Source organism: Rhineura floridana, chromosome 17, assembly GCF_030035675.1.
Source record: "Rhineura floridana isolate rRhiFlo1 chromosome 17, rRhiFlo1.hap2, whole genome shotgun sequence".
In the NCBI taxonomy this organism is placed as follows: Eukaryota; Metazoa; Chordata; class Lepidosauria; order Squamata; family Rhineuridae; genus Rhineura; species Rhineura floridana.
In genome coordinates, this window is record NC_084496.1 from 10488708 (window position 1) to 10513609 (window position 24902).

General features: G+C 42.3%; 3 protein-coding genes across 22 annotated transcripts in view; 2 read left to right on the forward strand and 1 right to left on the reverse strand.

The window, feature by feature from the left end:
* The window catches only part of MRTFB (myocardin related transcription factor B), a 146898-nt gene extending 134260 nt beyond the window's left edge, over positions 1–12638 (forward strand). For 17 of the 20 annotated variants that reach the window (XM_061599901.1, XM_061599908.1, XM_061599907.1 and 14 more), the window contains 5 exons: positions 326–481; positions 1290–1427; positions 2644–2704; positions 3747–4725; positions 12259–12280. In XM_061599901.1, coding sequence (XP_061455885.1) covers positions 326–481; positions 1290–1427; positions 2644–2704; positions 3747–4282 — 891 coding nt within the window. In that variant the 3' untranslated portion in view covers positions 4283–4725; positions 12259–12280. Of the gene's footprint in view, positions 1–325; positions 482–1289; positions 1428–2643; positions 2705–3746; positions 4726–12258 lie in introns of all 20 variants that reach the window. The other 3 variants (XM_061599916.1, XM_061599917.1, XM_061599921.1) reach the window with 2 other exon arrangements.
* Positions 1–24902, reverse strand: part of LOC133371915 (tudor domain-containing protein 7-like) — a 158521-nt gene that overhangs the window by 4689 nt on the left and 128930 nt on the right. The gene's annotated exons all lie outside the window — the stretch shown is intronic.
* On the forward strand, positions 14862–24691 carry LOC133371794 (WW domain-binding protein 2-like). Its single transcript, XM_061599587.1, has 7 exons — positions 14862–14914; positions 15327–15435; positions 17397–17517; positions 18725–18814; positions 20576–20662; positions 23192–23302; positions 24624–24691. The coding sequence occupies exons 1-7, from the start codon at positions 14862–14864 to the stop codon at positions 24689–24691; spliced, it is 639 nt and encodes a 212-aa protein (XP_061455571.1).

Below are 24902 nucleotides of genomic sequence, written 5' to 3' on the forward strand. Positions count from 1 at the left end.
GTTTTATTTTCTGCTTATAAATTCACCCTTGTGCTCTATAAGTATTGGTTGGATCTAACATTCGTCACAAACTCAGAGTAAGCCCACGTGAAATAAATGCACATGACTTACTTCTGAACACTTTGATCATATTAAGGAAGACATTTGTACTTTCTTCACTTCAGTGATATTAAGCACTGGAGCCTTTTATAACTGTATTTAATTTGGGGTAACATGATTGTTGGCCATATTAAGAGCTGTTTCATCATTATTGTAGACCATGTTCATTTTAGTTGACTAAAAGCAATGTGTGTGAGTTTTAGACCAATACATTTTGTTTTTACAGGTATTTCCTCCTACCTCACCAAATGCAGCGTTTTCCTATCAGAATCAGTCTGTTACAACTCTGCAGCAACCTTTGTTTAATCAGACATCAAATACCACAGTTCACTCAGGGAACCAGGTGCCCTTGGTGCAAAATGGACCCAGTGCGCCTCAGAAGGTATATCTTATTTATTCATTTACTTAGTTACTTGAAGCATTTGTATCCTCTTGCTCAGTCAAAAAAGGTTCCTAGAATGGTTTACAAAAATTAGTAAGACGGTCCCGCCCATAGACTTACAACTTGGATGGCTTTAAGAGGACTACTAACCCCTCTGGCTATGCTCCATCTTTGCCACTGTGAGGACAGGGTGCTGGACTAGATGGGCCACTGGCCTGAACCAGCAGGCTCTTACGTTCTCACAATGTAACAGACACAAGAAAGGGGAGGATTGGGATGGGAAAAAAGCAAACTCATGCAATATTTATAAGTGATAAAGGACTTAGGACAACCAGCCAAAATGGAAAATGTTCAAGGAGAGGAGGAACCAAATGCTACTGGTACTCACAATATAGCTGATGGAGCGCCTCTGTTCCCCTTCAGTCCCTTTGCTCCAGCCTGGTAGAATGGCCGATGCTCTGTGTGTATTCAGGCCGTAGCATAGAACCGTTGGACAAGCAAGGAGGCACCCTCTCCATTTACCTGAGAACGTTTCACTCTCAAGGAAACTTCCAGAAAGGGCAGTATCAAGTAAAAGTCATACTTCACTAAGCTACACTTACTGCTCAGCCATATATAGGGAAGTTGTTCTTTGTGTGCACTTTTCTTTTCCACTAGTTTAACTGAGATGCCATACAAGATGTTAAAGTGCAATGCTGTTCTACAAGGAGGGGGGAAGGGATGTGCTTTGGATCTCTGTGGAGACGCGTGTTTGAGAACCGTTTGCTGCCGCATGGATTTGCTAACTATTTGCCATTGTCCCACGCAGCCTGCCTCCCAGTCTCAGTCCCAACAGTACATTTTACAACAATCTCTGTTCAGCAATTCAGTAACGAAGACGAAAGATCCTCCACGCTATGAAGAAGCCATCAAACAGACACGCAGCTTGCAGGCTTCCCAGCGAGAGGTACGGTATACACAGGAATGCAATGACTTGATGCATTTAACTATTATACACAGAATAATCATATTTGTACATCTTCCCATAACGAACAGCCACAGGAGGTTAAGGGAGACACACTTTTTTTATCTCGACTCTGGCCCCATCTGCCCTATACATTTCAGGTACTATTATATCACTTTAACAGTCATGGCTTCCCCCAAAGCATCCGGGATACTGTAGCTTGTTCAGGGTACTGAGAGTTGTTAGGAGTCCCTTTATTCCCCTCACAGAGTTGCAGTTCCCAGAATTCTGTGGGGAAAGGGATTGGTTGTTAAACCACTCTGGGAATTGTAACTCTGTGAGGAGAGTAGGGGTCTCCTACCAACTCTCAGCACTCTTAGTAAACTACAGTTCCCAGGATTCTTTGGGGGAAGCCATGACTGTTTAAAGTGGCATGATACTGCTTTAAATGTATAGTGCTGATGGGGCCTTTATCTTTCTTAAAGCTTTTCCCCTTTCTTGCCCTGTTTAACAGGCTGTGAGTTTCAAAATCATCTTATTCTCTGAACATCAGTCTTAAAACAGCTGCCTCCTGGCTATTTAAATCAATCCAAGATCATCTTACTAGCATGTAATGCCTTGGACTGAAAGATGTCTAAGCATAGGGACAACTTTTCGTCCTTCTCTTCTTCACCATTCCTGCTCTGATGAATGAAGAAGGCTCTCTCCCTACTCTGCACAGTTTTCCTCATGGTGTTCCTGAATATTGATTTCTGCCTGCAGCATTCCTTTCATGGCTGCCATTGTACAATACACCTTTCTTCACACCTGATAGAAAACTGATTATCTGAATTCTTTTTAGAATGGCTAGTAATTCTGTTACAGCACAATCTTATATATGTTTACTCCAAGTAAATTCAATAGTGCTTATTCCCAGCTAGGAGTGTGTAGGATTGCAGCCTTAGTTGGATTATTCCTTTAGAAGAGTGTCCCAGATTGGCAAAATCGTGTCCTTTAGCCAGTATATAATTATGCTAAGTTAAACATGCATAAGACTGTTGATTCTTCAGGTACAAACGGGGGCATCAATGTATCCTCATTTAAATACAAACATAGGGTGAATGGCAGTCAGATGAACACAGTCCCTATGGTGATCCTGACATAGTGCAGAAAATGGACAATCATTTCACTTTAGGGAGGAGTGTGTGACAACCTGAATAAAGAACTCTCTGTGTTACAGATTTCCAGTGCACACAGCCAGCAAATGGATGACCTTTTTGATATTCTCATTAAGAGTGGAGGTGAGTCAGATTGAAATGGAGCATACGATACATAGGGCTTCCTATTCTTGTTTCTATTTAGCACTGGCTTTGCGGCCACTTACGGGGATGGGGCAGGATGGTGTAGATGCACTCTCAGAAACACTGGATTGGCTCTGCCTGTGCTGTTGCCCCTGCACAGTCTCAGTAACAGTGTCTCAGTAACAGTGTCCGAGTGACATTGTTGCTGAGAGGGCAGATCCACAGTAGTGCCCCTCTCTGCTGTCCACTTTTTCTGTTTAGGGAACCTGTGGTCCTCCAGATGCTGTTGGGACTCCAACTCTCATCTGCCTCAGCTAGTCTGGCTTCTTGTTAGGGAGGTTTAGTGTTGCAGTTCAACAGCATTTGGAAAGATTAGGTTCCCTGTCCCTGCTCTAGAGGGATGTTGCTGAATCCAACATAGTAGCAAATTGATGTCTCTTATTGGATGAACAATGTATGTTGATTGCTCTTTGCTACTCAGGATAAAAAGGCAGCTTAATTCTCAAGGTGATCTTACTTGACTGTACAATAACCTTTAACTATAGCAGATTGATCTCTAACTTTTAAGTACCGGAAGTTATTGATGGCTCATTAACCAGTAGGGGTTTACTACATGTTGTACTGAGCTTATTTAATCAAGTTGGAACCCATTGTTATGCCTTTACTCATTGCAATAGTCTGGGAATCCAAACTGTTGAAAGTTGTGTTAAGAGTCTGAATGACAGCTCTTGTTGATTGACTGAAATGAGGAGATGCCCAACTCTCTGACAAGAGGGTGGTCGTGTGATTTCTTTGTGTAGCATAGGTTTTGCAATATCTGTCTTTAATCACACTAACAGCTGTCCAGGTGTTAGCTTGATAACATCTTTATGTTATAAGTCTTAACTGCCTAAGTTATTCAGTTTCCAAATTCACTGTGTCAAAAGCATAAACCTTTTAGTACAGTGATGCATCAAAGTGAGCAGGGAATTTATTTTGCTATATATACAATAAAAAAAAAATCTTAACTGATGTATCTCTCATTGCCTTTTACGCAAAACAGAGATTTCCATGCCTACCAAGGAAGAACCTTCTCTGATTTCCAAAATGAGACCAGTTACTGCCAATATCACCACAATGCCAGTGAACACAGTGGTGTCTCGTCCACCACCCCAAGTCCAAATGGCCCCTCCCCTTTCCTTAGAACCAACAAGCAATTTCTCTATATGTCTGGAGAATCAGCTAGAAGCCCTCTTGGAAGGAACTCTACCGTCAGGGAGTGGAATGCCTCAATTGGCGAGTAGTAATGAGGACAGGGAGTCTTTCTCTCTAATTGAGGACCTTCAAAATGACCTCCTTAATCACTCTGGCATATTAGATCACTCACAATCGCCTATGGAAACAACAGATTCGCAATTCACTACTTCTAATGCTTGCTTGTCTCTTGATCTTCCGGACACAAATTTAGACAACATGGAGTGGTTAGACATTACCATGCCAAATGCTTCATCGGGATTAACTCCTCTCAGCTCAACTGCTCCAAGTATGTTTTCAACAGATTTTCTTGATCCACAAGATCTACAGTTGCACTGGGATTAACTAAAAAGGCAACGCCTACTTGACCATGGTTTTTAAAGATCCATTTACAGTGATGGTCCATTGTTTCACTATCCTTGTTTTCAGGCTAATCTTGAAAAATTATCTTTAGGGTGTAAAAACAAAATTATTAAGAATGTTTCACTAAGCTAAAAGCATTGTAACCGTATTGATTTTTCCCCACTGGCAACCATTTAAGGGTGGGGAAGAGTGATATTGGATCTTAGTACATTTTAAAGAGGAAAGCAAAATGTATTTGGGCAAAGGCATAATATAACTGCACCTGACTGTTCCTGTAGACAGCCTGAGCCAAGCTTAAGCTGCGTTGTGAAAGCTCCGGCTGCTGATGGGATTTGATGAAATGGCTGACGCTCTGTATTTGGATTGTTTCATGAGTTTAAAAAAATCTCTTTCACCTTCCTGGCTTTCAGTTTAAAAATCTTGAGGTAATACTTCATTTTAGAGCTGCAGCATTTAGTCATTTTAGCAGTTAGTTGAATTGACTAAAACATTTTGATTGACTGAAACAGTGCCTTTAGTTAAGTGGGCATCAGATTTTTTTTTTAAAAAAAATTCATTCTATACAAGTCCTTTTTCTTTTTAACTGCACATGGAATGCTTCATCTTGGGTGCTCTTCCCCATTTATGGGACATAAGAACATAGGAAGCTGCTTTATACAGAGTCAGACCATTAGTCCATCTAACTTAGTATTGTCTACACTGAATAGCTGCAGCCTTCCAGGGTGTCAGGCAGAGGACATTCCCAGTCCTGCCTGGAGATGCTGGGGATCAAACCTGGTACCTTCTGCATGCAAAGTAGCTGCTCTGCCACTGAGCCATGGCCCTTCCCCCAAAGAGATTGCCCCTTCTAAGATGATGCCAGCTGCAACGTATGTATGCATCATCTAAAAACAAGTGAAGTGTGCTTTTGTCTTGAGAACGATTGGTATTTCTCATATGCGAATTTACAACAATTTGCAAATTTCCTCCTGCTGGGAGGAAGGGCGGGATATAAATCAAATAATAAATACATAGATAGATAAATAAATTAAGACGGTAACTCTAAGCCCATTTACCAGGGGCTAAGTCTCATTGAATTCAATAGGACTTGCATCTGAGTAAGCATGGTTAGGATTGCGCTGTAAGTAATCGAATAACATTCATGATTAATCAACCAGTATTTCTTTGGTCAGAGCATATTTGGTCAGAGCCAGAAGAAATATGGCAGGGGTAGTCAGTGTGGTGCTCTCCAGACGTTGGATTCCAACTCCCATCAGCCCCAGCCAGCATGGCCAGCGGTCAAGGTTGATGGGAGTTGTAGGCCAGCAACATCTAGAGGACTCTGAAATATGGGAAGAGCAGTGGCACATGCATTTAAAAATGCAGGAAGATGTGTATTTTGGAAACATCAGTTTCCATCTGTATATGGACAATAGTATGTTCAAATAGTTACTTGCATGTTTACAACCAATTTTACATCAGTTCTTTTATATAGGATGCCCTCTAGGCAGATTAAGGTGTACAGCAATTTTATTACGTTTATTAGGAGTTCATAGCTGTTTGGCAATTACAGTTTCATAAATTTGGATCCAATTGCCCTTCTCCATGCAAAAGACGTATTCCACCTGATGAAGGGGCTATGGGGCTATTTTACACATTGTGCTAGAATATTCTGTGAGAAAAATATAACTAAATCCAAAGAAGTTCTTCCATTTATTAGAGTACTGCATGAATTCTTGGGCAAGTTTTTTCACAAGTGTGTGTAGAACACTCTCGTGGCTATTTTCCTTCCTTTCACAATTGTTTGAATTCTTTGAATCTAGCCCATAGATTAAAATTAACAGAAAAATCAGTGTTTCTAGATTCAAAACTCTTAATGTATTTTATGTGATGTCAGAAATTTGAGTAACAAGAATGCTGTAAATGATGAACGTACAACATACATGCTCACATCCAAGATAGGTTCTTTCTAAAATCTCTGAATTTTCCACTTTTTTGAAAAAGTGAAGAAGTAATGATGTAAATGACAGCCATGCTCATTCTCTCTGACTTAGGAAGACAAGTTGGGTGCTAAGGGAAGGGATCCTCAGTTCGTGTTGGATCCATTTTAGACATCTGTGGACCCCCATTCCCATGCTTACCTGTAGGAAAATAGGAAACTGCCTTCTACCAAGACAGAGTATTTATCCATCTGTCTATCCCAGTGTGAATAGCAGCAACCCTCCAGGGTCTCAGCAGAGGTATTTCTTGTCCCTTGCTGCTTGAGCCTTCTAACTGGAACTGCCAGGGGTTTAATTCATGCCTTCTGCATGCAAAGCATATATTTTACCACTGAGTTACAGCTGATCATCTGTGGGCAAGAAGAACGAGGGATGTTACAGTACACCCAACCTCCTAGTGCTCTCTGAACATCTCTGTATCAGGGCCATTCTCTGTTGCATTTTTTCAAATGCAACAGTGGAACAGCAACACTTGGTAGGTGATAGTTATTTTGATACAGAAATTTATGATCAAAAAAGTTATAATTCGAATTAACTTCTTTCAGGGAGCTCTGCCCTCTTTTTACCCATGAAGAAATATTGTAAAATATTTACACAGGTCTCAATTTCATCAAAATTCCTGAATTTCATCAAAATTCAAACTAGGAGGAGAAACTAATATTTCTTGTACAGTAGCATTTTTCAGAACAAGGTTCCTTTTTCATACCAAGTACAGCAAAATTATTTGACTTTCTTAGAAAATTGCCAGAATTGTGACTATTGTTCATTACCAACCACATTTGATCCTGCATTTGTGACCTTGTTTTGGGGCTGGAAAAAATGTACTTGTGAATCCCATAGAATTGGCATAAACACAACAGTGTGTGATAAATACAGTTGAGCGAACTATCTTCATAGCTTGATTTATTCAGTCAGTGTGCAATATTTTAAGCCAATTGCATATTTGCAATTTCTTTTCTCTTAAAGCCACAACTGTGAAGATGCCAATTCGGATAGTGTGGTTTGTTCTGAGGCTTTAACCCTGTAGAAAATGTTATTAATGCCAGCAGTGGTGGCTGGCAGGGCTGTGCAGATGGGGCTGTTACTCTCTTGACATCCCAACACTGTGCATTGCTGCTGATTATTGAGAGGGGGAGGGACAGGCAACAGGGAGCTTGGCATGGTGTGATGCAGTGGTAGAGCCAATCCAACACTCCCAAATCTGTGTGGACACTATGTCAAGTTTCCTGCTGCCTTGCCCCTCCCCCTCGCAGTAACCAGCAGCGATGAATGGTGATGGGAAGCCAGAGAGTAATGCATCCCTGCCGGCTCCTGCTGAATGTCTGGATAGCTTCACACCCACATACTAATAAATAAACTAAAAAGTAATTTGGGGGCGATGTTTGGGAGGACATTCTTATGCCACGTTGTCTTGGTACTGCCATAGGTTAGTTGAGGGTTGTACATTCAATTGAATGCAGGAATTGTTTTAAGCACTAGCCTTGTATTTAAGCACTAGCCTGGTAACCATAGGCAAGAAGGAATTGCTTGCAGTTGAGAGCATGGGATTCTGTGCAGATGAGTGGGTGAGCCAGGCTCGTGCAGGAGGGACAGAACTCTCCCTCCTCTGCAATCGGCATGGAAATGAGAATAGGAAAGGGTTTAGAAAGAGATCACGTATCTTCAGCTTTACCATTCCACTTGGCCATCCTTTGATGGAAGCTAATCTTTTGAGGTGCTGAGTATCTCCCAGTGAGATGTTAAGTTTCCTGTTTCCCACAAAAGTCAGTTTGAGTCAAGATACTTAGCATTCTGATGGGAGCCTATTTTGGGTGTAGTAGGAACATCTATGAAGTTTAAGCTCTACATTGTTATGAGTATGTTTCCTGCGATTGTGCCGTATACAATGTCATAGACCAAAGAAGAGAGTAACCAGATACAGCCTGTTATCTGTACCTTGTACTTTAAAATGTTACAGAACTGAATAGAAACAAATACAAAGATTTTGTCAGGGCCAGAATCCAAAAGAGGAGGGCAATAAATGTGTGAGAGAACCAGAGTTTTCTTTGCCTTTTCCATGCAGCAAATCCTGCTGTCAGACAGGCAAGCCACCATTCAATGTAACAGGCAGCTTGCCTCTTCAGCAACGAGAGCTTGATGCAAAGGAAGCTCCGTAAAAGTTTATATTTTACTTTTCCAATTTTAATGTTACTATAGGTATATATGAGCAGTAGGTATTTGAATGGAGTTTAAGCAGGACATATAAGGAGGGAAGGGTACAGGTCAGCCTGTAAAGATTTGCTGGTCTCATGGGGGGAAAAAGCCCCTGGAAAATAAAATTAAAAGCCCCTCATTGTGAAAACCACCCAAGAGTATGTTAGGATCCCCCTGTGGCTTGTGACTCACAGGATGAGACTCACTTTGTTACTGCTTGCAAGCAACAGCTTCTATTATCAGATTCATCTGCTACCTTCCTTGGTTTAAATTGTGCCACAGATAAGCCAGTTTGCTTCTATGGTGTCTCAGAGCTTTTCTTCACAATACTAGACTGACTAGGCTCCTCTGGGCCAATTGGCAGAGCGCATGTAAATATCGCTTAAAATTGACAATATTGTGTGATGCTGCAGTGCACAAATACTTCATGGTTAGTGTGCTATCCAAGCCACAGGCGCATGTGCAACAAGGAATACCCCTCTCCTATCCCAAACCAAATTCTTTTAGAGGTGTGTGATATAACCAGTGCGGAACGTTCTTCTACGAAACCATTAAGGGATCATGAAAAGTTTGTAATAAAAGTATTTATTTTTTAGAGTAGGGATGTGTGATATTTTCTGTGCATTTCAGAATAGAGCTTTATTATAAAACATTTTTAAACAATGGTTTGCTTTTTGATCATATGTTCTGAGATGTGCAACCTATTGTACAATATTTACCAATGTATGTGAACCTGGTATTTGTGAAAAGGGTATTTTTATAAATATATATAATTGCTTGGGTATTTTTTGTGCACTTGACAATTTTTTTTGTAACACGAGATATTTTAAAACGTTATCTTTAAAAAGATGACTTGGGCCTGTGACTGTCACTGGTAGTGTAGTCTATTTTGATGCACAAACATTGCAATGTTTTCAGCACTACTACAGATATCCTCCTTGCTCAAGTAGGTTTCAGCTACAGATCCACTCATGTGTTCCTTTGGCCCAGTTTCTTCATTTCTGGGAGTGTCCCACTTTTGGGAACTTGAGGATCTCCCTGCCATGGCAGCTTCTGTCATCTAGAATGTATATTTTGACGCTTTGGTTATCATAGAAACTGCTGTGGCAGAAATCTCCTATTTCACCTGTTGTGTACACTACATTCTGACGAGTCAAACAGTGCTGTGAAAGAGGAAAGTGGCAAAGGAATACATGTGAATCAGTGTCACTGACAGCTGTTCTTGGTTTAACTGTGGATAGGCTTGCAATGTGATCCCAAGTATGCTAACTCAGAAGTCAAACCATTGAATGGTGGGGTTTATTTACATGTTTAGGATCAAGCTATGACATCATCACCCACAATACTGGGCCATTTCACACATTACCCAGAGGCAAACCAGAGTTTGCCACTGCATGTATACACATCAGGGAAATATAGCCAACCTCTGACCTAGCGTACCTATATGATGCACGTTTTGCAAACATGCTTGTCACATCACACCTTAAATGTTTAGGTGTACACCTTAAGAGCCATCTGTGAAGTGGCTCACAGAGACCCAGTATTGAAGAATAGATGTCCCCTGTCTTCTCAAGCTAGTTTACATGTATTTTTTCTTGTTGGTCCCAGAATGAGTTCAAAATACACAAAGTGAGATATTTAATGTGACCATCTTCAGTTGCAAGAATGTGTATATTAAAGCCATGCAAAATTCTTAATGAACAGATCTCAGATAGCTGAAGTTTTCATATTTGTATATTTCTCTGTGGATTTACTAAAAACATACTGCTTTATCTGTTGTATATCCATTGTTTATGGTGTCATTTAATAGTTCAGGGATGGGGAACCTGTGGCCTTCTAGATGTTGTTGGACTTCCACTCCCATCAGCCCCAGCCAGTAGAACCATTGGGCAAGGACGATGGGAGTTGCAGTCCAGCAACATATGGAGGTCCACAGGTTCCCCACTCGAGTTACAGTGTTTGTTCACTGCTTTTCAAAAGTAGAAAGTGTGTGTATCCTTTGTATGTTGCTTTTGTTTGTGTGCATAAAATGGACATTCACTCCTCCCTGTGAATTTAGTAATTGGAGTTCTGTACATGCATATTGTTTCTATGTATCTTAAAAGCCCAAATCTACAACTTGGGCTTGCATTTTAAGGTATTTTGAAGCTGAGTGAGTACAGCATATAGAAATAACTGTTTTATACTGGCATCATTTAAAACATAATAAAATGTTCTTCAGTTTTTTTAAAAAGAAGGAGTAAATCTGTGTCCTAAACACACTTACTGGGGAGTGTGTTCAGTTTAACTCTAAGTATACATGGGATCACACCGCACGTTTGTACCAAAACAAAATTGGTAAATCAGTATTCATAGCATGATTAGGTTTGCAAAGATAAGATGCTTAAAGCTGTGCTGGCTAAGCCTTTTTTTAAGGAGTCCTAACCTAATCCCATGAAATTCTTAGAGGTTCCTTCATAAAAGTGACTTGCCTGCTGTTTCATAACATATTAATGAGAAATTGAAAATGCTGTGTAAGTTTTCCAGAAAGAGTTCCAAAGACTGAATACTTCAGATCAGGAAGGCATTGTACTGCTGAAAAAAATGCATTAAAGAGCTAGTTGATGCATAATCTGTAATTAATGGTGACATCAGTACAGTGGTCATGATCCCTCCAAGGTTAGATGCTCTTAAGTCCTATTGAAATCAGTGGGGCTTAAAAGTAATCAGTTTGGTCTGAATTGTGCCTGACCTATTAAGCAGACTGAAAAATCCCTAGAGCGCTATTGGCATTAAACTGATGTTAAATAATAGTAGCGATAAAAGTCTGTTACAACTGGAATATGGAAACTACTGTTGCACATATTTCTGAAAGAGCAAACACTTTAGTGAGGGGAGGATAATGTATGGTGGTATTAAATTTCACAGTTTGCAATATAAAACAAAACAAGGTTACAATAAGAAATAATCATTGCCGGTCTCACTCCCACCCACCCCACATTTCTTTTTAAACACGTTACACTGAATTAGAAAATGCTACAAAAACATGTAAAGGATTATTTCTGCCTGTTTATTCCCATTGAGAGAAAATACATTTGTTCAGCTCAGAGAGACTATCAAACCTATTTAAGCTGCAGGTTTTAAAGCTGCAACATATTTTACAGTATATTCACGGACATAAAAGTTGCAATAAGGCCAAACAAATTTCTTACCTAGCTGCAATCTGACGTTCGAAAGTTGTTCTGCTCTGGCGTTGCCTGCAGCAGAGAACAAAGTATGTACAAACTAAGATGTAGCCTTTCCATTAAAAAATCTGGCAAACACCATCATCATTACAAAGAGGGCTTCAACAATGAAAGCGCAGTGACTGGAAATGGTGACATGTCTGTGCTTTTCTAACACAAATCATGAAACCAGCATTTTTACATTTTATGTTTTGCACATGATGCAATTTTAAAAGATCCAGAGCCTTAAATGAGTGGTAACTATACAATGAAAAGAACCAAAGTATTGCCACTTTTACTGCCAAGGAGCACATCCTTCTATTTTAATCTATAAGAAAAAAAAAGAAGTTATCTGCCCCCCCTGCACCCTCACCACGTTTTCTCCATAGACATTTTTCTTGTGTTAAATTGAAGATGTAGATATTTTTGAGGTTGCTTTTGTTTTGGTGTCTAGCAATAAAGATTCCTTTTGTTGGTTGTGAAATTGAATTAATAAGCACAGATCTCCGCGTAAGGGAGGTCTCTTGCTTGCTTAAAGTAGAAATTGTGCTTGGCATGATAGGTGTTTCTCTTCTTTCCATAGAAACAATTACGTCTTAACATCTCACTTTATGGAAAAAAAGAAAAGAAATTTGATACCAATTTGTACATGCCTCTTCATTTATGTGCTAGATTAGAGGGAAAACTCTCTCTCTCTCTCTCATGGCAAGCAAAGCATCCTGTGGTTTATTGCCTTTGTAAACAAAACTATGATGCCTTTGTATTTGCTGTTTGCACCCCTAAAATAAATTCCATACGTTGATTTTTTGCCATGTTTTGCACATTGTACTGTATATATGTAATGCATATTGTATTTTTATATGTGTAGTACCTTTAGCAAAATTTTTTGTACATAGTGGCAATATTGTAGCTAAGGAGAAAATGTTTTATCTTAGCAATTTTGCAAATTTGTGTGTCAAAATAAACCAGTTAATATATGCAGTTGTCATTTCTCATTCATGCTATCTCTTAAAATGTGCACCCCAATCCTACACAAGTTTAAGCAGAAGTCCCACTTAGTTCATTAGTTACCCTCAGCCAGAGGCAAAGCAGACGTCTCAGTGGCACAAGCTGTGTGTTGTACCCAGCTCCTGTAAAAGAGAGAAAATGGGGATGGCTGCGATTGGAGAATCACATGGCTGGATAAAAGGGGCTAAAGGAACGCTACTCCCCAGATGTGTAATTTCCAGTCCAGGACCCTCATCAGGGGAAAAAAAAGTTGGGGAGAAGCATTTTGGAGGGACGGGGATGTGGGTCGGGGAAGAGGTTTTTTTGGGGGGAAGAGTTCTGATTCCCTCTTCTTGACCAGCCTCTGCTTTTAATCAGTACCTACCCCCCAAATTTCTAGGAATTGGACAGTGACCCAATTCTAACATGCCACATCTAATTTTGCACCTATGTGTGCACAGGATTGCAGCCTGCTCTAGCTAAGTTGTAGCGATGATGTATGGCAGGTTGGTAGGGAACAAGTGTTTGGGGGAACCCGAGCGATGAAGATTTGGTTTCAGATCAAGCAATTGGGTGTTTCTATTTGGCTTGAGCCCATGTTTGCTTGATAATGACATGTTTTAAGTTGAGCTGGGGCTTAACTTCTGAACTGTCTCCAAGCGGGTCTCTTGGGTAGAGGGTCCAGATGCAGCTGGAGTCAAGCCGCCTGTACCTTTTAATAGATGTGAAGAAAGGGGATTTAGGAAGAGAACTGGGCTCTGCGAGCCAGCGACCCCTAGCTGCTTCCTCAAACCTTCAGTGCATTTCCTGTCCTTGAACACCAGATGACAGACTAACTCACATGATGGGCTAGCATCCAGAGAGAAGCCATTTTCTGACCATAGCAGCAGTGAGAATCTACACCTGCCAAAATTCCCTCTTCTGCTTGACAACGAATGGCCTCTGTTGTGTCTGCTCCATCCTAGTATACCAGTCTGGAATACATGAAATAAGAACAGAGCAGCTTTCCAGCATGTGCAGAGTGTGTTACCTTATCAGTAACGATGGCCATAACAGGTTCCCCAACAGGGTTGTTGTTAGGGGGTGGCATTTGGCCCCCAGGCCTGAGGTTTCCCCACCTTGACACAGTGGGATAGTGAAAACCAGATTCAAATTCCTCTGTGAGCCTGTCATTCTATCTCAGCCACACCTACCTCTTGTGCTGCTGTTTTAGTGATTCAAGATGGGAGGGGCAGAACCCTGAGTTCGGGAGGGGGAAGGAAGGTGGAATAAAAATGTATTAAATAAATATGAACTCTCTTTAAGAATTATTAATATTGAGAATACAACTACTGAAATCAAAACAAGCAAGCACCCAAATTACACAATTTACAAGGATATTTTAGATTATGAGTAAACTTTAAATAATGATTACTATTACAATGATTACTATTTATAATATTTACTTATTATTAATAAAATAAATATTTTTCAAAAGAACTAAAATGTTAAATGCCCCAGCACCGGAACTGAGGAAATTCCAGAAACTGTCCCACTGATCCACTTGAACAAAAATATATAGCCAGTGCTTTTTGTTTGATGGTACTCAGTCTCTTTTTTTACTGTCTGTGGCACCCATTTTGTGCTGGCACTCACAGCACTTTTATCAAGGTGTGAGTATTGGCACTTCATTTTTACCTCCCAAAAGTAACATATATAGCCCACTTTTCTCCTCCAAAAGGAGGCATTCCAAGCAGCTAGCAAAGTGTAGGAACAACACAGAAATAAAAACACCACCAAACCCAATAATCCCAATTGTAAAGCAGATGAATAAATGTCAAACCCAATCCAAAACTAAAAGCAGTATTCATTTACTTATTTTTAAAAGGGGAGGGAGAGACAGCCAGGGCTAACCATTGTCCAACAACAGAATCAAAAGGTTTATCTAAAATGGAAAGTTTTTCACATTCTGGTAGAACTGAGGGAGAAAGAAGGGGATGGGCATAAAATTGTGGGAGCAGCTCTTTGAAAATGAATGAATGAAATGAAAAAGGGGGTGTCCAGCAATCCCAATTTCAAGTCAAAGCCTAGGCTGTTACCTCACCGGTTGACATCACAGAGATGCTTACATGGTTCAGCCATTTCTCTTTGTCTCCCAGAGCTCCTCAGCCAAAGGGAGTGTGAGGGTCCTTGAGACAGACAGAGGCATTGCTTCTTGCGATGGAAGTGACTAGGTATCAGTTCTCCAGGTCAGCCAACAGTTCTGAGGAAAGGTAAATAAATGGTTAATTGTGGGGAGGGGGGGGAATCTAGATGTGATTTGCTATTTATTGGTAGCAGCAAAAATAGGTATTGGCCCAAATGTAGAAAAATCCAGTATGCCAAAAGCTGAAGTGTTTAAAAGGTGGGATTTGGCTGCAACAGAAAAGATGATACATTCCATTAAAAGAGAGGTCCCATCCGCACTATACTGTATTACTTAAAACAGTTGCAGCTAACCCTCCCCCCAAAGAATGGTGGGGACTGTAGTTTGTGAAGCATGCTTAGAGTTGTTAAGAGACCCCTATCCCTCCCACAGAGCTACAATTGCCAGAGTTCCCTGCAAAGAGGGGTTTGATGCTTAAACCACTCCAGGATTTGGAGCTACAAAAATGATGTGATTGTTGCCACTGCTTTTTGTTTCAGGGTCCTCGCTCACTACAGCGAGGTGTCCTTGTCCCTGGAAGGGCAGCCAGATTTTCCAGAAGAACTCAAAGGCACCAAGAAAGGGATGCTGTACCTCACCCAGTACAAAGTAAGAACTCTCAGGGGTGAGACTATCATATAGAAGTACAGCTATCAGAGTATCCCCCACCTGGAGTGAGTGAATCTGCAACATCCCCTGCTTGGGACCACGGGAGTTGAAATATAACTTCCATCTTCCCTGACCGCTGGTAGAGAGAGGCACCCACCTCAGGCAGCTAGCTCTGGGTGTCATCGAAGCACAGAACTTTTTCATTTCATTAATTAAGATTTTATTTTACTTGCAGGGATGGAGGGAGAGAGATGGGCGCTTGTGGGGTTTTCTGCTTCATGTGCCCAAATAATTTGACTAGTCATGGGTATTGTGCACCTTGATGAGGAGGGCAGGCAGGGTGGTTAGGTCGGGCCAGGTTTATCGAATATATAAATTACTTCCCACAACAAAACTCCCAAAGTGATGTACAGCAAGAATAAAATACAGTAATAAATATACAAAAAAGCATTAAAAACAGAGTGAAAAACCTCCAGTCGTTGGTGCTGCCTCCAGTACTCAGGAAAACAGAAACATTTTTGCCTGATGCCAGAATGATGACAAGGTTGGTGTCGCAGGTAGGCCTCCCTGGGCAGAGCATTCCATAGATGGGGAGTACTACAGAAAAGGCCCGTTAATATTAATTTTACGTTGCCACCCTCCAGACCTGCCTCGGAGGTGGTGAGCAGAGAAGGGCCTCAGATGACGATCTCAGGATCTGAGCAGCTTCATACGGGGAAAGGAGTGCCATTTGTTGCTTCATCTGAAGCAGCAAAGACTCTTGGGCTGGCCCTGGCCACGGACACTTCCACCGAGAATGATGAGAGGAGTTCAACTCCCACAATGCCAAGTGGAAGCAGATCCCCCAGTGTCAAATGCTCTCTGTGCCTCCTTTCCTTTTTGAATGAATTATTTATTTATTATTTATTTATTTATTGTGCTTTTATACCGCCCTTTAGCAATAAGCTCTCAGGGCGGTGTACAACAATAAAAACAGGTTAAAATACAAGTGAGTATAAATAAGATGCACTATAAAACATATGTGAAAACAAGATTGCAACAAAAAAAAATTAAAATTAACATTTGAAATTTTAAATTTAAAAAGCCTGGGCAAAGAGGTAGGCGCTGAAAAGATAACAAAGAAGGCGCCAGGCGTATCTCGTCAGGGAGGTCATTCCATAATTCGGGGGCCACTACTGAGAAGGCCCTAGTTCTAGTTATTGCTCTCCGGGCCTCGCTATGAATCACAGGGGATGGGGCTTTCCCACCCCAAATTTATTTATTTTTATTTCTAGACCACATTTTTCATACCAAATACAGCAAGGCAGTATGCAACGTACAAAGTTACAGCAACTTTGATCGAAGTGTCAGTGAAAGCACCAGAGCATCCGTAAAAGCTCATGGTGACAGGTGGGAAATCATGTTTCAAAGGTCCATCTGAATCACTTAGCCTTCAGTAGGCATCTGAAGGTCAGCAGGAGTGATTCCTGCTGAGCGTCTCCTGGCAGGGAGTTCCACAGGGCAGGGCCTGCCACACTAAAGGCTCAGCGCTCAGGGGCACGGGGAACCGCCAGAAGTGCCTTGTCAGAGGAACGCAGTGACTGAGGTGGAGCATAAGGAATCAGAGGGCCCTTAAGGTACTGTGGGCCCAATCAACACAAGAACCTTGAACCTGGCCTGGTAGCTGATTGCTGCCACCTGACTGCACCCTCCCCAAGTTTTAAGTTTTTCTCCTGGGGTAGTGGGTGTGCACACAAACAGAACTGCTTCGCCGCTCTGAATTCTATGAACTAGGGCGGGGTATAAATTATTAAAATAAATAAACTGGGGCATGTAGCCTGCCCTAGGCAGTTGGTGTTTCCCACCCCAATTCTCCTTGCAGAAATGGAGCAGGGACACAGGACGTTTTGAGCACCTCTCACCTTCAGTTCCTCGTGACACCCCTGATCTCTTCTTGAATGGCTCCTTGATTGCTTTCCTAGATGATCTTCCAGCACAAAGACAAGGGATCCACCATCATCCGTTTCCCACTGCAGCTCTTAGGAGATTGCGTCTTGGAGGAGGAGCCGGGCTCCAAACCTCAGCATATCAAAGGAACCCTGAGTAGGTATTGCGACCCAGGTTCTCCCAGCTGCTGTGTGTTGTATAAAATGAGAAAGGGCTCCCTCTGATAGGCTATCACAGAAGTGTAGGATGCTGCCCTGTATTGAATCAGACCATTTGCCCATCTAGCTCAGTATTGTTTTCACTGACTGGCAGCAGCTCTCCAAGGTTTCAGACAGGGAGCCTTTCCCAGCCCTACCTGGAGATGCCGGAGATTGAACCCTTAGGGCCGTAACAAGAGGGGAAGTATCAGCATGCTTGGATGCACCAAAAGTGGAGGTGGTGGAGGATGCTGTCCTCCAAAACCCAGCCCAATGCTCACTGGTCACCGGGAGCTATGGAATGTTGAGTGTCATCTGGAAAAGAAAAATGGAAAATCAAGGAGGAAGGGGAGAGTAAAACAGCTTGCTTGAGCCCCTCTCTGCATATAGCAAGACTGGCCAACATGGCAGGGTTCATTCTAAGCTTTTTTTCCCCTACTGCACAAGCAGCCAGCACACTGTCCGCCCACAAACTAGTCAAGTAATTTGTCCTATAATATACTATTAGTATAAGATTATGAAGATTTTATTTATTTTATTTATTATTTTATTTATACCCCACCCTTCCTTCCAGCAGAAGCCCAGGGCGGCAAACAGAAACACTAAAAACATCATAAAAAGACCTTAAAATATATTAAAACAAGATCTGAAAGGGACCAGTATTTATCATCATTTTCCATTTCATTTCATTTTATCTTATCTATTTCTTTTTGAGAAGCTACCTAGCTCCTTATTAAATCCCATGTGCTCACACTGCACAAAAACTTATTTCATGCGGCACACCATTTTTTTTTGACACTGCACAAAATGCATCTAGCTGCACATTAGAATAATCCCTGCAACATGGTGTCCTTCACTTCAGATATTTGGACTATGAGCCCCTATTAGCGTGGCGAATAGTCAGGGGACGATGGGAACTGTAGTCACCAACAACTGGACTTTAGTTAGGCCTTTGGTTTCTAGTATCCTAGAGAAAGACGTGGCTGCCTGGCTAGATCCCTGCTGCTCCATCTGTTGCAGACCCCACTTAACAGTGTTTGAAAAATGGCTAGTTTTTTGTTTTTTTTAATAACTTCGCATGAGAAAAAGAGATGGTGGCCTAGATTACACCTCCTATTCTTACCCTGAGCCTTGACTCAATTCTCACTGCATCCTTTTCTCTGTAGCGTCCACCCAGGGAGTCCTCGCCTTCAGATTCACCTTCCAATATGGAGCATCTGATTGCCTAAACATGATAAAGGATCTGACCGATGCAGGTGAGGTGCTAGAATCTAGGCACTGGATGGATGGGTTCCCATCCCTTCCTCTCCGCCACGTTTAAAAGACATGGGCCACCAGCTGGAGAGAGCCATTGGCTGTCTTGCAAGAAGCAGCTTGCACTGTCAGCTGGATCCATTCAAATAGGGGTGGGGAACCTTTTTCAGCCTGAAGGCTGCACTCCTTCATGATCAACCTTCTGGTGGCTGCATGCCAATGGTGGGTGGGGCGAGAGGCAAAAAATGGATGGGGTGCGAGGGAGAGAAGTGAGCAGAGCAGCAGATGTGACTCTTACCCAGTGGTGGCTGGGACCCCTTGAGACTGGTACGGCAGAAGGCAGGGAGCCCAACAGTAGGTGGAGCCAGAGTCAGTGGCAGGAAGATCCAGAGCCAATGACAGGCAGAGCCAACTAATTCTAATTTGATCCCCATCCTCCTACCTGATGAGTTCTACAAGATACATCAATAAGACTGAGGAGGAGGAAGAGGAGGAAGAAGCTGACAGGTCATGCTGCCCCCCCCCCACTAGTTGCAAGTAAGAAGGCAGGCAGGTGAGGGCTGGCTGAGAGCGGACTGAAGTTGTGCCCAAATGGACCAGCTTCCACTGCTCTTGCCTTTGTAAAGTTGGCTACATTCTAGCCAGACAAAAGTGGGATGTTATTATAGTTATTTACTGATTGCCTTCCATGTATACATCTCAAGTTAATGAGACCGACTAGAAACAGCTAAAGCAAAACAGTTAAAAACAGCACAGAAAACAACAGCAAATGAATGGAAAACACAGTAAGAGAAGATGCTCATGGCAGAGACCTGTTCATTTTACAAGTGCCACACAATGTTCACTCCACATTTGCAAAGAGTTAACCCTTTCATGTGGCAGCACCTGCGCTCTGGAACTCCCTCCCTATGGCTGTTAGGCCAGTGCCCTCATTGTAATGTTTTAGACGCCTGCTAAAAACTTCCCTCTTTCGGCGAGCCAGCCAGACGCCTGATTTTGTTACCCCTACTTTAAAAGTTGTATTGATTACTATCCTGGCTTTTTAATCATGATTTTGTGTATATTGGTTTTCAATCAGTTTGTGGATTTTAGCCATGTTTTATATATGAACATGTTTCTGAGCCCAATTTTAGTCACGTTTTATATACAGTCATGGTTCCAGGCCCAATTCAAGGTGCTCATGCTTGTATTTAAAGCCCTAAATGACAGGCCCCAAATAATTGAAAGACTGTCTCCTTCCCTACGGACCCTCTCCGGTGTTAAGATCGGCAGAGGAGGCCTCTTGGTAGTTCCACTACCCTCAGAAGCTTGGAGTGTGGTGGCTCAGGACAGAGCCTTGTCTGGGGCAGCCCCTAAGCTGAGGAAGTCCCTCACCACAGAGGTGTGCCTGGCATCTTTGCTGTACAGTTTTATCATATAGTGAAGATGCACCTCTTTACCCTGGCCTTTGACATCCGATATGTATATTTTGGGATCTTCCCCCCCCTTTGTGTGGTTGTAAGTTGTTTTAAAGATATTTTTAAGAAGGGGATTTAAATTGTTGTAACCCCCCCCCAGGACCTTAGGGTGGGTAAGGACAACAATAATAAAATATCAGACTTGTATGCTACTTGGAGGATGTTTTTTGAGCAAGCAGTTTATGAATTTTCTAAAACAAAGATATGCCCCAAGAAGGATGCAAAATAATGTGGCATTTGGGTGTGTGTGCGTGATGTTCTTTTTAATGAACGTGCTTTTCTCCCCCCCCCTTGTTAATCTAACAGACATATTGAGAGAAGGTACCAACCTACAAGAATACCCCACTGCCTCCATCTATACCTATGCCCATCCCGCTGCGCCCCGGACAGCTCGTAAGCACAGCAATGCTCTACTTTGGAAAGGGATGGACAAATCTCTCAATTTCAGTTTCTAATTTTTCTCATCTTAAATTCAGTTCTCCACATTTCCTCATCAGCATTGCAATTTTTTAAAAAAAACCTCCTCATGAAATTTCGCCTAATACACATTTTTTTTGCAAAACAATTTTCCTTAACGTCATGCATTTTTGTATGTTATTTTCTCAAATGTGTGCATTTTTATGCACACTTTACCCCGGGATCTGAATTTTTTGTACACGTTACTTGGCTGGAGAACTGCACGGCAACGTTTGGAGAAGTCTGAATTTTGTAGCAAGGCTGTGCTTTGGTTCACATATTGTTTCGGAAAGTGCTAATTAGGTACATTTAATTCAGTTAAATGTGGACCGAATTGAATTTCCCTCCAACCGTAGCTCTGGATTCTAGGTGCAAGCTGGCCTACCTTTTAACTAGGGAAGTTCGGAAACCCTGCCTCTTAATCCACAGCTGAAAAGCAGATGTTCTCTTAACTGACTTCAAATTTCTATTATCAACTTCAGTACTGTTGTTTAGAGACCCAGTGTGGCGTAGTGGTTAAGGTGTTGGATTACGACCTGGGAGACCAGGGTTCGAATCCCCACACAGCCATGAAGCTGACTGGGTGACCTTGGGCCACTCACTGGCTCTCAGCCTCAGAGGAAGGCAATGGGAAACCCCCTCTGAAGACCGCCTACTATGAAAACCTTGTTCATAGGGTCGCCATGAGTCGGAATTGACTCAAAGGCAGTCCATTTCCATTTCCATTGTTGTTTAATGAAGGCCCCATTTTACATAATAAGAAGCATTTTATTTTTAAATAAAATATTTCAGAGAGCACATAAGCAGCAGACGTTGGAAGGGCTTCTTATTGATTGATTTATGCAACAGCAGAAGGTGGCAAGTATCCAAAAGCAAAAGAAAGGAAAAAAGGGGAGGAAACCCCAGAATGGTTGAAAAAACATATATGTTTATTATAACAAAAGCCAACGTGTTTTTTCAAGCATTTGGGGTTTCCCCCCTTTTTCCTATCCTTTGATTTATTTATGTGCCACAGATTGTGTCCAACTAAGTTTTACTCGGAGAGATCCATTAAAATTATTAGACCTAAATGAGCAAAGTCCATTAATTTCAATGGGTCTACTTTGAGTAGAACTATCACTGGCTACAACCCAATTATTTTTCTTCTGCTTTTCAGACTCATTCAGCCTTTCATAAGTATTGTCTCCTACAGTAGCTCAACATCAGCAAAATTATTTATTACATTTATATCCCACATTTCCTCTAAGGGGCTAAAAGGGGTATACATGCTTCTCCCCTTGCCATTTTATTCTCACAACAGCCCTGTAATATAAGGTAAGGCTGAGAGATGGTGACTGGCCCAAAGTCACCTGGTGAGCTTCATGGCCGAGTGGGGATTCTAACCCTGGTCTCCTATTTATTAAAATTAAAATGAGTTAAAATGGCTTTGAGGCCTGTTAATAGCAATAAGGGTTTTTATAAACAGAGTTATTGTTATGATACCTTTGGGTTCAGAAGGCAGGTGTGTGTCTTGAACTCCCAAAAGGGAGAGTTTAAAACCAGATGGAGAGAGAGAGAGAGAGAGAGGCCCTGCCCTTAGGTGTACAAAATTAAAAAGACAAGATACACAAAGTCAGGAGAGTGGAGTGGAAAGGTAGAGGAAGGAGATCAGGTTTTTTTCTGTCCTGGTATAAAGTGGCTTCCTATGTAATGGCTGTTGGGCCTGATGCTGCATGCAGCCCATCCACTCGTAGCAGTGGAGACTGATGGCTCCAGTGTCAGTGGGGCAGGGACTCCACTCTGGGATTTAGTCTGAACTTTCAAGGAGCTATCCAAGGTGCTGAGCCTATTTGGGGTGTTACGTTTCAGCATCTTGGACAGCTCCTGAAAAGGTCGGACTAAAACCCAGAGCAGATTCACTGCCCTAATGATGTCAGAGCCACCAATCTCCACTGATTTGAGTAGAGGAGATCTCCTATACTTTATTACAATGCATCTGCAGGGGAAGGCAAGGGGGCAGTTGCTTCTCTCCTCCCCCCCCCCGACTGAGCCATAAACCCCAGACTCCCAGTTTTCTTTTCCTTTTTAAAAAAGTAAGAACATAAGAAAAGCCCTGTCGGGTCCATTTAGCAGGATTAGAGTCACATCTGCACCATACATTGAAAGTGCTATTATACCACTAAAGTGGTATATAAAGTGACTGTTTAGTCATGGCTTCCCCCAAAGAATCCTGGGAACTGTAGTTTGTTGAGGATGCTGAGAGATGTTAGGAGACCTCTTTGCAAAGCTACAAGTCAAACCATGTGGGCAAAAATGAATCAGATGTCAAACTTGGGCTGCCAGTGCCTCCTCCGAAGAAGGGTCCCCTGCCTTATTTGCATAGTAGAGCATAAAGATTGCCAAAACAGAGTTCTGGAGTTCATGTCTTCTTATATTCCTTTGGTTCATGCTTCCAATTTTCAGAGGGGTCTGTTCTTTTCTTTATAGGTTCTCTCAACATGCTGCCATTGTGGCCTCCCCCTTACCCTGGGCCACCAGACCTTCCTCCTCCTTATTCTGAAGTGGAAGGAATGTCTCCAAGAGGAAGCAGAGGCTCAGGTAAAATCAGGAAGCCTGGCACCAACCCCTGGCATCCTAGGGCAGTGGCTTGGGCCCCAGTGTCCCAGCAACGACCCACAAGTGTTGATACTTGCCCCAGGCCTTCCAAGGCCTCTGAATCTACAAGCCTCAATTTTAATTCCCCACAAATGCCCCAGTGTCACTATGCTGTCATTATGCTGGGTGCTCTGGGGAATTAAACTGGCAGCTCCTGGTCATCCTTGGAGCCCAACTTCTGTCAACACCACCACTTCCAGGTAAGCCTAAGGAGGTCTGTGAGGAGGCACCCTCAACCTGGATCTGGCATTGTAAAGCAGCACACCATAGGGCCGGGCTGGGGAACTGGTGGCCTTTCAGATGTTGCTGGACTACAGCTCCCACCATCCATGACCATCAGCCATGCAGGCTGGTGCTGATGGGAGCTGGAGTCCAACATCATCTGAAAGGCCACGGGCTTCCCATCTCTGCCATAGGCAATGATGCTCATGCCCTTCAATATGGTCATATCTTTGCTTCTGGAACTTGTTCCCTGTAAATCAGATATCCCCCACTGACAGCGAACATATTTGTGTGCATGGTGCCTCCCGTTCCCCTCTCCCACTTCTCAGAATAATCCAGAACAATGCAACATCCAGGGCTTTAATGCAGCGCAGCAGCTATAGAAGTAGGAGAATTCAGAGAAAAATGGAAACGGGAGCAGAAATTGCCAATGTTTGCTTGTCCGTCCCATGGCTGGAACGGAAATCATTCTAGTGAATACAGTCAGTATTTGCTGCTGCTGTTGCTTTCAATCCGGAAACGATACATAATTGATACCACTACCACCCCCACCCCTGCTTTGCATGGCATTTCCTCTGCATTGAAATCAATGGGGTGGAATGATGTCATGACTATGTAACTTGCATAGTTGATGATGCAAATTATGTAAGTTACGTAATTTTACCATAGTGCACAGTGAGATGAACAACGTATTTTTGGTGGGAGATTAACTGCAGCAGAATGGAAACAATGCGGCAACGCGACAGAATGGAAAATGATGGCTTCTTTACATCCCCAGCAGCAGCAAAGTGACCCGAGATGAGCACAGTGTCTGTGACCTCCTCTCCGGGAGCCTGCATGATTGCACAGTTTCACTTACGTTGTGCCAACGAAGTTAATGTCAGGTCAAGTTTGGCACTTAGAAAAACTGCTGTAAGCCACTATGGGCCCACATAAATTGAATGAATGAATGATGCTTTAAAGGGGTGGTGGTGAAAGAGCTGATGTTGATTCTCCCTTTGTGCTTTTTATCTCGCTCTGTCTCCCCCCCCCCCCTTAGCAGAGATCCAGGAAAGCTGCTGCCATTGCAGAGGACAGATGATCCAGGATCAAGTTAACAGACAGGACTGAGGAACAAGTGCATAAATGTACTTTTCTAAAACTGTAGTCAATTTTTAACTTTCCCCTTTCATCCCTCTTCCAAGATTGCCTAGTAAGACATGAACTCAGCTGGGCAATCAGCAAAGGGTTTTGAAGCAAGCCAGGTGGCACAATTGGGCTTCTGCCCATCAAATCTTTTGATTCGTTTTATGGAATTCCTACGCTATAGCGATTTGGAGTC